This window comes from Cynocephalus volans, chromosome 8 (genome assembly GCF_027409185.1).
Source record: "Cynocephalus volans isolate mCynVol1 chromosome 8, mCynVol1.pri, whole genome shotgun sequence".
NCBI classification, from domain to species: domain Eukaryota; kingdom Metazoa; phylum Chordata; class Mammalia; order Dermoptera; family Cynocephalidae; genus Cynocephalus; species Cynocephalus volans.
In genome coordinates, this window is record NC_084467.1 from 137750516 (window position 1) to 137764844 (window position 14329).

The 14329-nt window shown below is 51.0% G+C and overlaps 1 protein-coding gene across 1 annotated transcript; it reads right to left on the minus strand.

The window, feature by feature from the left end:
* Positions 1–233: 233 nt before the first annotated feature.
* On the minus strand, positions 234–1943 carry ZNF648 (zinc finger protein 648). The gene has a single exon (XM_063104654.1). The coding sequence runs from the start codon at positions 1941–1943 to the stop codon at positions 234–236; it is 1710 nt and encodes a 569-aa protein (XP_062960724.1).
* Positions 1944–14329: the final 12386 nt, after the last annotated feature.

Below are 14329 nucleotides of genomic sequence, written 5' to 3' on the forward strand. Positions count from 1 at the left end.
TTTTCCAACTGCAGATGATCTCTGAGACTCAGAAGACTGACATGAGACCACACACCTGAGTGCTATCCTTGCACTTACTTTCTATACAAGAGATCAAATATGTGAATCAAATGGATCACCTTGTGGCTAGTGATCCTTTGGAAGGGGAGGCTGACCATTGAGGCTGGCTGGCAATACCATGTGCCCAAGGGGAACGGTGTCTTGCTTCCCCCAAGAGTTAGCCGATGGAGCCCTCACTCATCAGAGGAGGAAGGGATGGGCTCCTTCTTGCAGGTGCCGTGCTTGGCTCGGTGTCGTTGGAGGTGATTGGACCGGGTGAAGGCCTGGCCACAGTCCTCACACTGGTAGGGCCTCTCCCCGTTATGCATCCGGATGTGCTGGGCCAGCTCCGAGGCGATGCGGAAGGCCTTGCCGCACTCGGCGCAGAGGAAGCCCTTCTCCCCGGAGTGGATCTGTTGGTGCCGCTTCAGGGTGGAGGAGCGGGCAAAGGCCTGTCCACACTGCGTGCAAGAAAAGGGCCTCTCGCCGGTGTGGATGCGCTGGTGGCGCACGAGGCGCGAGGGCTGCGCGAAGGCCACGCCGCAGTCGGCGCACTTGAAGGGCCTCTGGCCGGTGTGCAGAGTCTGGTGCTCGGACAGGTTGGAGGATTTGGTGAAGCACTTGCCGCAGGTGGGGCAGGGGAAGGGCCGCTCGCCCGAGTGCACGCGTTGGTGCTCCACCATGCGGCTGGCCACCGCGAACTCCCGGTCGCAGGCGGGGCAGCGGAAGGGCTTCGCTCCCAGGTGCGTGCGCTGGTGGCGCAGCAGCGACAGCGGCTTGTTGAAGGTCAGGCCGCACTCGGCGCACGGGAAGGGCTTGTTGTTGCTGTGCATATTGCGCTGGTGTTTGCGCAGGTCCGAGGAGCGCACGAAGGCCTTACCGCAGTCCGGGCACGGGTAGGGTTTCTCGCCCGTGTGGGTGCGGATGTGCTTGCGGTGGTCGGAGGACCAGGTGTAGGCCTTGTCGCAGAAGGGGCACCGGTAGGGCCGCTCGCCCGTGTGCAGGCGCCGGTGCTGCTGGAGCGTGCCCCGGTGGGAGTAGGCTTTCCCGCACAGCTCGCACGAGTAAGGCTTGGCGCCGCCACGCGTCTCCGCGGGGCTCAGCAGCTTGCTGGGCTTCTGGAAGGCCCGCCCGCCCCGCAGGCACCCGTAGGGACGCGCCTCCGCCTGCGCGCCCTGCGGAGCGCACGACTGATTCTGGCCTTTTCTGCCGATCCGCGCTTTCGCCAGCATCGCGGCTGCCAGGCTGGCTGGCGAGGCCGACCCCTGAGCGTGCATGCGTGTCTCCTGCGTGGGGAGGTGCCAACTGCTGCCTGGCGTGGAGAAACACTCCGGAGTGGAGTCATCTGGGGATATGTCTACACCTTTCTGTGCACAGAGATACTTTCCTGTGCCGGGGAAGCTGGCTGGGACATCCAAGGTTGCGTCCTGGTTTGCCCTGGAGTCTCCATCATCTTCCGCGGGTAGTGAGTCCCTAAGAGGTTGTGTACAAACTAACAACTTGCGAGAGAGGCCACCGGGAAGGGCACCCAGAGCCATGCTTGCTCTGGGAGAGTCCTGGGTCGGGGTGATCTTTGACTCATCTCTTCCCCAGCTGGCCTCCTTCTCAGGCATATCCATCAGTTTCCGACCCACACGCCCAGCACTGAAGGAGTCAGGGAATTTCTCTTTCTTTTTGCCAGGTGAATGCTGCCACAGCAAGTCAGGAGTGTCGTGAGTTACTAGGGAGCTGCCCCTGGGACCGGCTACCAGGTCACCACTGTCTCCTTTATCTCCTGCCTCTCCCGTATCCTCAACCTCACTCTCTAAGTCCATACTCAGCATCTGCGAGTCATGAGCCTCCACAGTCAAGCTGCCCAAAGGGGACACCTCACCCCACCTGTCCTGGGAATTCACCTGTGCCATGATGTTCAGACACTTCTATTGCCTGCTCCTCCTGGGAAGAACCTTTGCTTGGCTCAGGATACCTGCAAAAAGGGAAGTGTGAAGAGGAGATCACAAAGGATGTACTCAATCACTTTCATGACCAGAGGGACTGAGGTTCTCACTACAGCTCTGTTTCCAACTGGTATCCGTGCTAACCATGTTGTTGAGCCTCCTGGAGCAAGGAGGAGCTGGGCCCTGCTGGATATTCCACAGTCATCCTATTCCTATTAGAGATCCCACCTGCTAGAAGCCCCAGAAGACCATGCATCAAGGATAGCCAGGGCGGGACATTTGCTGGGTGCCAGTCGTACCCTGCCCTGTCCACGTTGCTCAAACCCCTACTGCTAGCCAAATGGGTCCTCTGTGAGCATGCAGAAGGCTCGATGATGCACAGGGAACAAGCTCTGGTCCTCCTCAGGCACGCTTACAGTGTCGCCTTGTCAGGAAGCTGAAAACCAGGCTGGCTCCTGCTCTCCCTGCCAGGAGTACAGGAGTGCAAGGCTGCCATCATGGTGGCAGCTGGGGCTACCTCTAAGCCACCAGGCTGTGTAGGCCACCTCCCCCAAAGATAAGGAACAGCCCCTGGGAGAATGGGGGTGAGACAGGAAGACACCAGGAGTGTTGGCAAGAAGATAGCCACTCCCCTCACTGCTTAAGCAGAGCTTCACAGACTTTTGCAATGAAGGGCCGCTAACCGCCAGGGAGGGTAAACATAAGCATCGAGAGAGGGAATGCCCGTGAGAGCTTGGACTGTCTGTGAAGTATTGCTTCATTTTAAGCACTCATGAGAATTTAATTCAATGTCATGTTTGTTTTAACAGACAAATCATGTTTAAGTTACCTTTGGTTGAAGTGTTTAACCATTCTCTCCAGGTATGCCATATTTATCCACAGCATCCTGTACTCCTGGCCTACCCCCACGTGCCCACAGGGGTGCACATCCCCGACTGGAGAAGCATGGACTTAGGGTTTTGACAAAAAGATATGAGACATGGGAGCCATCTGGGTTTTATTTGCAAGCTGATTTTATTTTTGCTTGAAGACATGGAGAAAGCCTGCTGAGTGTTGGTTAATAAGGACTGTTTGTGTGGGTGATACATTTTACAGGAGTTGCTGGAGTGAAAGGCAGGCTAGAGGGCCTCTCAGGTGGGATAAGTGCTGAGCAGAGGCCGGGTTTGCTTTGATCTGGAGAGAACCTTCGAGAATCCCAGAGGGAGCTAGTATTAATAGTTCCCATTTTTCTGGGCACACACTGTGAGGCAGGCACTCTGTTGAGCACTTCACAAACATGATTTCATTTATTCCTCCCAGCAACCTTTAAGATATATGCTATTATTATTATATTACTCTTTCCATTTTACAGACCAGAAAACTGAGGCTTAACCATGTTACTTACCTTCCCAAGGCCACACAGCTCATACATAGCAGCTCTGGGCTTCTCTCTAATTTCAAGGCCATTATGTTAAGCCCTGAGCTGTACTAGCTCCCAGCTGTGGCCTCCAGACTGAGGCCTGCCCTGCAGCTGGGCCCTGCCCAAGAGCAGCCGCAGCATCCTGGGGGGAAGAGCCACTGCTTTCTGCAGGCATCAAAGCCCCTTGTGTTTTCTGGGCCAAGGAACCATGGCTACGGGGCCTCGCCGCTGGGCTCCACCCTGCTCTCACTGACCCAGATTGCCCTCCACAGTAGAGAGAGGTCGGTGGCCCCAGCTGTCAGAGCCAGGATACATGCTGCAGAGACTGTTGCCTGGTGTGGCCAGGAGTATTAGTCACTGAGTATTTACGTTCTGAAAACTCCTCTCTGCCTCTTCCACCTTCACTGCCATCCCAGAAGGGATCAGAGGAGCGGTCTTTGTACTTGGTGTGTCCCGTTACCCTGTCCCCATCTCATCAAACTGTCCTGCCTGATCATAAACCCAGTTACTGTGTGTGTGTGTGTGTGTGTGTGTGTGTGTGTGTGTGCAGTGTCTCATGTCCCTTTGTGCCTTGCAGCCCAGGGACCACTCCTCTCACCTCGCTGCACTATCCCCGTAACACGTCAGAGAGGGGCTGGCGTGCCTTTCGGCAGGAAACCAGGTTTGGCATATTTTCAGCACAGTGGATCTTAGTGGATGTGTGAACGTGTGTGTAGTTAACGCAGCACTGGCCAGCTTCATATGCCTTCCTCAGACCTGCATGCTTGATCAGGGCTGTGTGTGGCCTGCCAGCAGAGACAGCACAGGGCTGCTTGATATGTATGAAACAGATTTCTTAGGTCTCTTACTCTCTGCGACAACACTCTGTGCATGTTCCTGTGGCACTGTTCACAAATTGCTTACTTCACCTGCTCCCCACCCCACCTGCAGCACACCTAGCCCATTCTGCACAGCCTGTGCCACATTCCTTTCCTCTGGGCCGCAGGTGAGCCTCCTCTGGGTGGAATGCAGCCCTCTGCTAGCTAACCCCTTCTCAGGAGATGGTCAGGAGAGTGCCTTTTCAGGTGCGGAATCCCTCTTCGGTCTGAAGGCATACCCCAGCGAGCACGTCCTGCTTTATTTCTTCTGTAGCTGCCGCAGGCTCTTTCTCGACCACCATGAAGATGGGAAGGAAGGCAGGGGCCCAGGATAGGGTTTTTTTCTGGCAAAGTCTGCACACATATACCTGGTTTGGAAGAGGAACACCGATGCCATGGTGGGGCTGGCCCCTCTGCTCTCCAGATGTGCTGGCCCAGAGGTTGTCAGAGCACAGCCCTTACCTGGAACTTCGTCTACACTTGCCATTGAGTAGTGGACCAACTGCAGCCTCCAGCTCCCCAACCTTTGCAGAAGCCTGGCCCAAGGGCTTATTCCAGCTCCCAGCCCCTGCCTCTCTTCCTTCATTCCTTCCAGACTGTACTGAGTCCATCCCAGGGCAGCCACCTCCCACTTTCTCCTCTGCCCACCACTTTCAGACCTTGCTCTCCTCCCCTGCTTACCTGGAAAATGCAGATGGCAGCATGGGACCCCTGCCCTGGCTTCTGTCACACGTAGCCTCTCAGCAACGGGAACCAGAGTTGGGTACACATCTGTCTCTCATGCTTTTGTGTCCAGTCCAGCAGCTGCAGAGAGAGCCTCAGGAGGTGGGGCCAGTGTAATTCACTCAACCTTCCTGCCTGCATCCCAGAGAGCAGCCTGGGAAATACAGTGGGGCTGCCCTCTCTCACTGCCTGAACAGATCCCTGGCTCCCTTTGCTCCTGCCTCCCCTCCCTGCCTGAGCCAGCCTCCTGCCCTCCCTCCCTGAGAAAGGTTGCTCAGTCTCCTGCAGGTGGCCCTGCACCTCCTGTTCACTCTCCCTCCTTATCCCGCAGGGCAAGCAGCTCATCCTTCACTCTTGGTATGCCTGTGGGCCACTTGTCACATGTGAACTTCCGGGGGAGCATGTTTTTTCCCTCCCCGGGAGGCAGAATGGGACATTTAACTTGTGGTCCCACCTCCCCTATCTCAGCGCCCACCTTTTGCAGAGTTGTGGCTTGAGTGGGAAGGAGGGATGGGGGTGTCTCAGGATTCTTTGCAGCAGTTATTGGCTCAAAGATGCCCATGGCCATTTAGGTGGGAGTGGGAGTACAGGGAGATAGTTTTCTGTCCTTATTCATCCAGACACTGGGACTGTCTGGGACCTCTCTCCATCTTTCAGCATTGGTTCCCATGCAGGTTTATTTTGAAGAGAAGGTTGGCCCAGGGTAGAAGACTCTGTGTGTCCAGAATTTATACCTATTCTAATATTCCTTTATTAGCCTAATGTGCCCTTATTAGGGTGAATGCTGAAGACACTGAAATAGAAGATGAGGGTATGGTACTTGTGATGTCACCAGGTGGCCAGAAAGTATACTGGTTAACAGCAGGGCACTGGGTCTGGGTCTGAACCTTACCACTCACTAGCTGTGTGACATTGGGCAAGTTACTTAACCTCTGTGTACCTTAGCTCTTCATCTGCAAAATGGGATCAGGGTAGTATCCCCATCACGGAGGTCTTGGGAAGATTAAATAAGGAAATGCATGTGAAGAGCCTAGTACAGTGTCTGGAACATAGTAGATACCCAGAAATGATAGCTGCTCTTGTTGCTATTATGGATGTTGTTTCTAGGTTAGACATGGCTTCTGAGGCTCCTTTTCCATCTGCATGGCCCTTTTAGGTCTGCAACTCTTATAGGAGTACTGAGACCCAACTTATTTTTCTGAACAGCAATTTTCAGAGTGTGGTCCTGAGAAGCAGGTGTTTTGGAGCTGTGGCTTCAGAAGGAGGAGGTGGGCAGCAGGGACATGCTTCAGAGTCTCTGCGTCTAAAAGGCTAGAACAAAGGTCATATCCTAAAGTCCATAGAGCCCCTGAAATAAAGTGCAGAATGCAGCAGATACATAGATAAGTGGAGACTCACTGTTTGGACAAGAGAATCCTTAGCAGTCATCTGTTTCTTGAAGGGGCCTTGATGCAAAAAATGTTGAGAACCATTGCCATTGGGGGAAGGTGGGGGATGGGGAAGTCAGGTAAGTATTAAAAGTATCTCCCTTAACATCCCGTCAGATGGTGTCACCACATCCCAATGCACATCCCAACCTGTTGTTCAAAATGCCCCACGTGACCATATCATACAGGCTTTGGGTTTCAGATACCTTTGACAAGAAAGTGCCTAATTCCTCACTGATTGGTGGAGGGGCTAGTGGAGGTGACAGCTGGGATGAGTGCGTGCGTGCGTGCATGTGTGTGTCCTCCCCACTCCCAGCGTCACAGCAGTGGTGCACACTCATTCAGCACTTACTAGTGCCAACACTATGCTAATAAGCCACATGCAATGTCTCAATTACTCCTTACCACATTCTGGTAGGTGGCTCCTACCAGGGTTATTCGCATTTGCAGACTGAGGATAGTGAGGCACAGACAATTAAGTACCTTATTCAAGGTCACGGTCACACAGTTACTACATAGTGGAGCTGCGAGTCGAATCCAGGGTATCAGGTTATGTACTCTTAACCCAAACACTGTCCCTTCAGAGCCTACATTCTTAGCCTTTGCCTGACTTCACCCTTATTTCTTCCCTTAGTCCATGCCAATGCAAGGCCGCGGGGCTGTGTGTGTGGTCACTCCCCAGCAGATACATTCCTCTCCCTCAGCACAGCTGCCCAATGAATGTATCTCGCAAATGCCTACCCAGTCCTGACCATCCTTGATGGTCTGTTTTTCATCACGCTTTCTTTCTAGAAACCATAACAGTTGACTAATTACAATATGTCTTGGAACCTCCATGTGAAATTGTCCACACAACTCCTCCTTGGTTTTCAAGACATGCTGGTGTCACTGGTATGAGATAGACCACACATTTAGTGATAAATGGGATCAGAAGTGGCCTGGGTGCTACCTATGGCAAGAGGCCATAGGAGCCCCTTATACCCCCGGAGTCAACTACCTAAGATTCCCCTGAGCCATCTTAAAAATCCTGTTTTGAAGTGTCACACACCTTTTCTGTGCATGAGACTTCACCATCCTTAGGGTTGCACACAAGGGGCTGAGCAGGCCTCAGAACTGAATTCTGGGTTTTGCTCAGACCACTGGTCAAACTACTGCTAGACCCCAGGAGAGGAATCTCCTTCATTTCTGGGCTCTTTTCACTTTTAACAGGCACATTCACTGTCTCATTTACCCTTCCCAACAGTCACTAGAAAGGCCATCAGGCAGGGAGAGTCAAAAAGTCTTTCCCTAAGGCCACATCTTTTTCCTTCTCTTAAGAACTTTTGGAATCTGTGTCATTCTGCCCTCTCCCTTAGGTATGGAAACAAAGGAGGTGTTGTTTTTATTTGTTAGTATTTGCAAGTCTGCTGTTAAACTCTAGCATTTCCCTTGAGCTGCTCTGACTGGCAGTGGTGAAAACAAGGGTCTACCTGCCTGTCTGGGAAGGGGAGAAAGGAGAGACCGAGAGGCGCACAGGTCTGGGGAGAGGGATAGGCGTAAGACCCTGCTAGGCATGGTGCAGGCGCTCAGCGGTGCCTGCTACCTACAAGGACTGGATGGGTGGAGCCAAGCAATGTGGGTGGAGAACGGGCCACACTGGCTCTCCATCCTGGAGGATGCCAGGGGCTCCTTGCTGTGTTTGTGAATGGCTGAGTCTGATCATTGGGTTGGATTGTAATTCTGAGGGGGCCTGAGAAGTTACCCAAGTTTTGTCAATGAGACTCTAAGCCAGGACCCCCTCTGCTGCAGTTCTGTCTCCATGCTCTGCTGCTAGCTGTCACCACAGAGCTCTGGTTGAGCCGCTTTCGAACAGTGGGAACAACTGGTGAAATGCCATCCAGTTTGCCTCTTGTCCAGCCCTTCACTGTCCTTGAGGAAGAGTCATGGAATCATGTAAGTGGCCCGCACATGGCGGAGAATCGTAGGTGGGACAGGAACTCAGTACCCAATCTTAGTTAGACAGACCTGGCTTTAAATCCCAGTTCTGTTTGTTTGATGATCTAAGTCAATCTACTTAAGTTCTGTGAGCCTCCGGCTCCTCATCTGTAAAATGGGAATAAGATTCCCTTCATGACAGAGTTGTGGAAATAACCTGAGGCAATATTTTTAAAGCAGTTAGCCCAGTATTAGCATATAGTGGTTCTTCAATAAATTATAACCCTTATTATTTTTATCCTAGCGCTAGTGGGAGCTTGCTGATGTCTTTACCCTGTCCCCATTCCTCCAGAATTAACTACTCTGCTTCCATAAGGGAGCCATCCTTCTGGCTCTGATTCTATCTTTTTTTCCCAAGCATTCCCACTGAGACACTAGCCAGGCAGTCTTTTTTGAGGCCAGTAATGTTCCTAGAGCAGTGAGGTCGGAAACCTGAGTCCTTCATGTGAGCTACACTTGGCATATGTGGCAATGAATGACAGGGGTGGGAAGTTCATGTTCTGGACAGGATGACAGGACATGGAAAGACTCCACATGTCACTTCCTCCTGGCGCCACCTGCAGAACAGTGCCAGCAGACAGCCTTCCCTTCATTAACTCAACACTACCTGCCTCGAGGGAGACTGCATGGAGCAGTGACCGAGCATGCAGGCTCTGGAGTCAGGCTACTTGAGTAAACTCCATTTCTATCACTTGCTGCATGACTGTGGGCAAGTTATGTAACATTTCTGTGACTCAGTTTCTTTATCTGTAAATTATGCCTAATAATAGTATCTACCACACAGAGTTGTTGTGGAGACTAAATGAGATGATGTATTTTGCAGAGTATGAGGGATGGGCATGCACTCACTTAATATTATGTGATAATAGTATAATTTGGGGTGCGGGATTCACCTCTACCTCCCTTCCGTACAGCAGAGAACCCCAACTCTGGTCTCCACCAGAACCTTCTTCTCAAGCTGTCCCAAGGCCTTAACCTATGGATGAGCTGTAACCAGATCCCACTGTGGCAGTGGTCACTGAGGTCCCTTAAATAAGCTCCAAGAAGACCAGCCCTCTCTAAGCTCCTCAAGACACACACTGTACTGTAGTGTCCCTCCCAGATGACCACCAAGGCCCCTGGCCCATGCTGCAGGAGGATGAACTTCAGACAGTGAGATGGGCATCTCTGCAGGTCGTGGAGCCCCCTGGGAACCAGAGGCTGAAGATGCACATTCTCCGTCAGCACAGCAGCACATTTCCTTGGCCCAGGGAATAGCACACCTTTCTAGGCCACAGGGACTTCAGGCCTGTACTCATCCGCGTTCCACCTCAGCCTTGGGACCTTGAAGAAGATAAGGAAACAAGACCACAAATGAGACTTCTAAAAATCTTCTGTACTTTAGGTTTAGCCTCTTTCTGTCTTTGCTGGTTCTTCTGGGCTGAGAGACGGAAGGTCTGGGGAGGTCAAGAGAAGACTCTGCATATCTTTAATTAATGAGCAAGTTGAAACAAAACCCTCTGATGTTTTCTATCTGTGAGAATCCCCTTAACTGAGGATTACCAGACCCCCAAGCATGGTGAAAATGTTAGAAATTAAAAAACAAACAAAAAACCCCAGCAAACAAACCAAAAAGCATCAGATTTATCAGATTTCAGAATTTTAAATTACAAGATCTTAGAAATTATCCAATGCAGCCCCTCTGTGTTACAGATGTTGAGGTACAAGTATTTATTCATTTGTTCCATCATTCATTTATTTATTCATTCATCGAACATTTGTTAAGCTTTACTTTGTTAAGTCAGTGTTTTTCAAACTGCAGGACACAATCTGTGAATAGGCCAGGGAATCACTTTAGTGAGCCACCCAACATTCTTTTTAGAATAGAATAGAACAGAACAGAGTAGAGTAGAATATATCAAAGTGTCTCACACATCATATAGAAAACTATGATCTGCTGTCATTTTTGTTTTACTTTTATATATGTATATGTGTGTGGAGGGGTTATATCTATTTCGTACTGTGATTTGGTTTGATTCTTGGTCAAAAACATTTGAAAAACATTGTACTTTGTATCAATCCTGCTGTGCATAAGAGTAACCTGTGGGTCTGATGAAATATGACGATTCTTCAGGTCCAGGTGGACCCTAGAATCTGCATTTTTGACAAGCCCCTGCATGATTCTGAGGCATGAGTCCCAACTATACCCAGCAGCACTGCTTCGAGCCAGATGCTGAGCTGCGGGCATAGAGAGGAACCAGGCCATGTGCTGCTTCCAGGGCTTTGCAGCGTGCTGCAGAATTCAGAGCCAGCTGCAGACATCTCCACTTGGGCCCGGCAAGAAGGATAGCAAGGGAGAAGAAGCAATTCACTTTGCCCGGGCTTTAGGGAAATCTTCCCCAAAGAGATGGTTTTTGAGCTGGCTTTCAAGGCTGAGTCTGAGTTTGCCAAGAAAAGAAGGGAAGGGCAGGGACCTCCGTATTCCTGGTGCAGTCCGCTGCTCTGGCCCTCCCTGGACCGGGCTGGGGCCGCGGCTCTCTGGCTCCCCCTCCGGCTCACTTGAGCATTGCCGCTGGGATTCTGGCTGCCGTCGCAGCCGCTGCGAAGCTCCTGGCTCCACTGTCCTCCCAGGTCACACCACCTACAGGCGCTGGCCTGGGTACAAGGGGCCTTTTCTTTGCAAGGCCCCCATCAAACACACACGCCTTTCCTCGCAGCTGTCTAGCTCGGCTGCCTGAACACAGAGGCAATTCACAGGAGATGAAGAGAGGCGTTTGAGGTTTTCATCAAACACACCTCCCTTTTCCTTTTTTGAACTGCTACACTGAACATAACTGGAGAGGACCTCTCTTCGTAGTACTCTGGCATGGGTGTGAAGCCAAGTTTCTTAAAAGAAATTCCCTTTAGGGCTGCTGGAATGCAGTATTCCTCTGTGCATGTGGACTCTCCTGGCCAGGGTGGACCGAGGCCTGGTCCTGCCTCACACCCGAGTAATGAGCCTGTCTATTCTTTGGAAGGACGGAGAAAACCTCTGACAAATCTAACAGGGAGTGGGGGTAGGAGGAAGAGATAAAAACACAAGCAAACAAAATTATAAGTAGGGTATTAAGATATAAAGGCATACTTTGGCAATTTTATATCATCACATTTGAAAATAACCACGAAATAAATTACATTCCTGTACATGTATAAAATTAAAATCTTTCATTCAGAATAAAAAGTATCAGCAATCTGTTAATGGCTGGGCCTTATCAGGGGAACATTCCTTGGCTGACCCCAGTCCTTGGCCTTGAAGACACAGAGACTCAATTTTGATGGGGCTAAGTGGTCAGGCTAGTGGGAAAGGTGGCCCTGGAGAGCCCAGAGTGTCAGAGTGAAAGGAAGGGGAGAGGATGAGAGATGGCAGAGGCCCTGTTCACAGAGATGCACAGTCCTTCTTCACTGGAAGTGGGGTCTGCACACGTGCAGGCTCCCCGGCTGTCTCTGTGGGTAGGATGGTGCAGAGGAAAAGCTGCATTGGAGCCCCAAGAGCACTGAACCAGAGAAAGGGGGGTGAGCTGGGCCTGGCATCATAGAGCCTGACACCTTGTCTCCACCCCAGGGACATGGTTGCATAGGGACACAGCTACTTGTGGCCCCGGCCTGTGGGCTCACTCTCACATACACGTGCACGGATAGTTCTGGGGGCAGACCTTTATTTCTCTGGGAGTTCCTTTTCCTGGACTCCAGCAGCCACTCTCCTGTTAACACATCTTCCACTATAAAGGCTGTTCCTCAATTAGTTAGGACCCAGCTATACTCTCATTCCAGTCCCAATGACACTGTCTCAGTACCTTCAGTGGACTGGAGGGCTACCTGAGCCTCTTCAGCCAGGCCACGCATTGGCTCCTTGGGTGGGTTTCCCTCATGCATTAGGTGTTGACTCTTCTACTTAGAGGGCGGAGGCATCTCTAAGCTTTGGACAGCCTTACTGTAGCCGTCTATCTATTTAGTATAATGAGAGAAGGAAGGGTCAGGAGCACGGCTTTGAAGTCAGAAAGGCTTGCATTCAAATCCCTCCTCTACTACCTGCTAGTTGTGTGACTACGAGGATGTCCCTTGACTTCTCTCAGACCCGTCTGTACAGTGGAGTAGCAGTGCCTCTCACAGAACTGCTGTGCATGTCATGTAGATGTGCATTCTGTTGTCACATGACATGGCACAAAATTTCACTGCATAACAGCTGTGTTGATCTCGAGAAGTGGAACACATGGAGAGACCTGGAGCTGAGCAAATCAGAGAATATAACTGGAGTCCCATTGCCATCTGAACTCTTCTACTCAGGACTCAGTATTTGACGATGTTTGTGGGTCTCTTCAAATGTGCTTCCCAAACTGAACACTGTGTTTTGGGTGCAGCTGGTATGACCATTACAGAGCAGAGAAGAATTGACCCTCCCTCCCTTCTTTCTGATTCTCACCACACCCTGCCCCCCTCAATTTTAAGGAACACCAAGAAGCATTTTTTCACACACAGAGTGGTGATGTCATACCTCTCCCATGCTGTGCTTGGACAGCTGGACTTCTCATTGAATGCTTAGGAAGCAGCTGCTGAGACAGTTTGGGGCATAAGATGTCTATGAGGAGCCAACACCTCTGAAGGAAGGGGGGTCAGCAGGATTGGGCAGGAAGATCCAACAAAGCCTCAGCCAACCTGGCAGGACGTTTTGGAGCAAGTCTTCCTGGTCAGATTGCCCAGCATTGGTCTTTCTACCTCCTCTTGACTCGGTCACTAGGTGCAGGATGACCTGGAAAGGCACCTCTGTGCAGCTGAGGCCAACCCCAAAGGAGCTGACAGCTGGAGGGTGTCTGCTGACTGCACTCCCTGCAGCTGCACAGCAAGAGCTCCCTTGGAGGAGGACGGTGCAGCCCATCTCCGTATGCGCCAGGATCTTGGTACCCAGGTGCAGCACCTACAATTTCCATCTCACGTGTCAGCACAGCTGGAGAGGGCAGTGGTGGAGCATGCTGTCGGACAGACATCCGTGAGAGAGGCCTTTCCTTTCTGATGCGTCTTCCCCTCACAGGCAGCTTCTGGAAACCCTTCTCTATACATGCTCTCTTCACTTTTCTTATTTCATTTTTGCTCTTTGAACCTGCTACACTCTGGCTTCCACCCTCCATCTAACTGAAATTGTCAAGGGCAATGATCTCCATATGGAAAAACCCAAAAGACATGATGTGATGGTTAATTTTAGGTGTCGACTGGATTAAGGGAGACCTGGAGAATTGGTAAAGCATTGCTTCTAGGTGTGTCTGTGAGGGTGTTGCCAGAGGAGATGGCATGCAGGTCAGTGGACTGAGTGGGGAAGATCCATCTTAGTGTGGGTGGACGCCATCCAATCAGCTGGGGGAAAAATAAAGACAGACAAAAGGCAAATCCTTCCTCTCTTTCCTGGAACAGGACACTTTTTTTCTTCTGCCCTTGGACATCAGAACTCCAGACTCTCTGACCTTTGGACCCCAGGACTTACACCAGCAATCCCTCAGGTTCTCTGGCCGTGGACTGAGAATCATACCATTGGCTTCCCTGGTTCTGAGGTTTTTGGATATAGATTGAGCCATGCTACTGGTGTTCCTGGTTCTCCAGCTTGCAGACAGCCTGTTGTGAGACCTCTCAGTCTCCATAATTATATCAGCCTGTTCTCCTAATAAATCCCCTCTCATATGTGGATGTCAATGTCTATATTTATGCGTATATCAATATATCTGCATCTATATGTACATCTACATCTACCTCGACCTCTGCCTCTACCTCTGACTCTGATCTTTGGCCTGAGAAACTGGAAGGATGGAGTTGCTATTAATTGAGATGGGGAAGACTGGGGGGAGAAGATTAAGGATTTTCAGTGTGGACTATGTTTTCACTTGGAAACACTGAAGGGGCAATTGGATATAGGTATTTAGATTGGATATAGGTATCTGGATTTCAAGATGGAGGTCTTGGTAGAAAATA

Bases quoted from the DNA above. Each gene is read 5' to 3' on its own strand.
- ZNF648 (XM_063104654.1), bottom strand. From the start codon at position 1,943: ATGGCACAGGTGAATTCCCAGGACAGGTGGGGTGAGGTGTCCCCTTTG.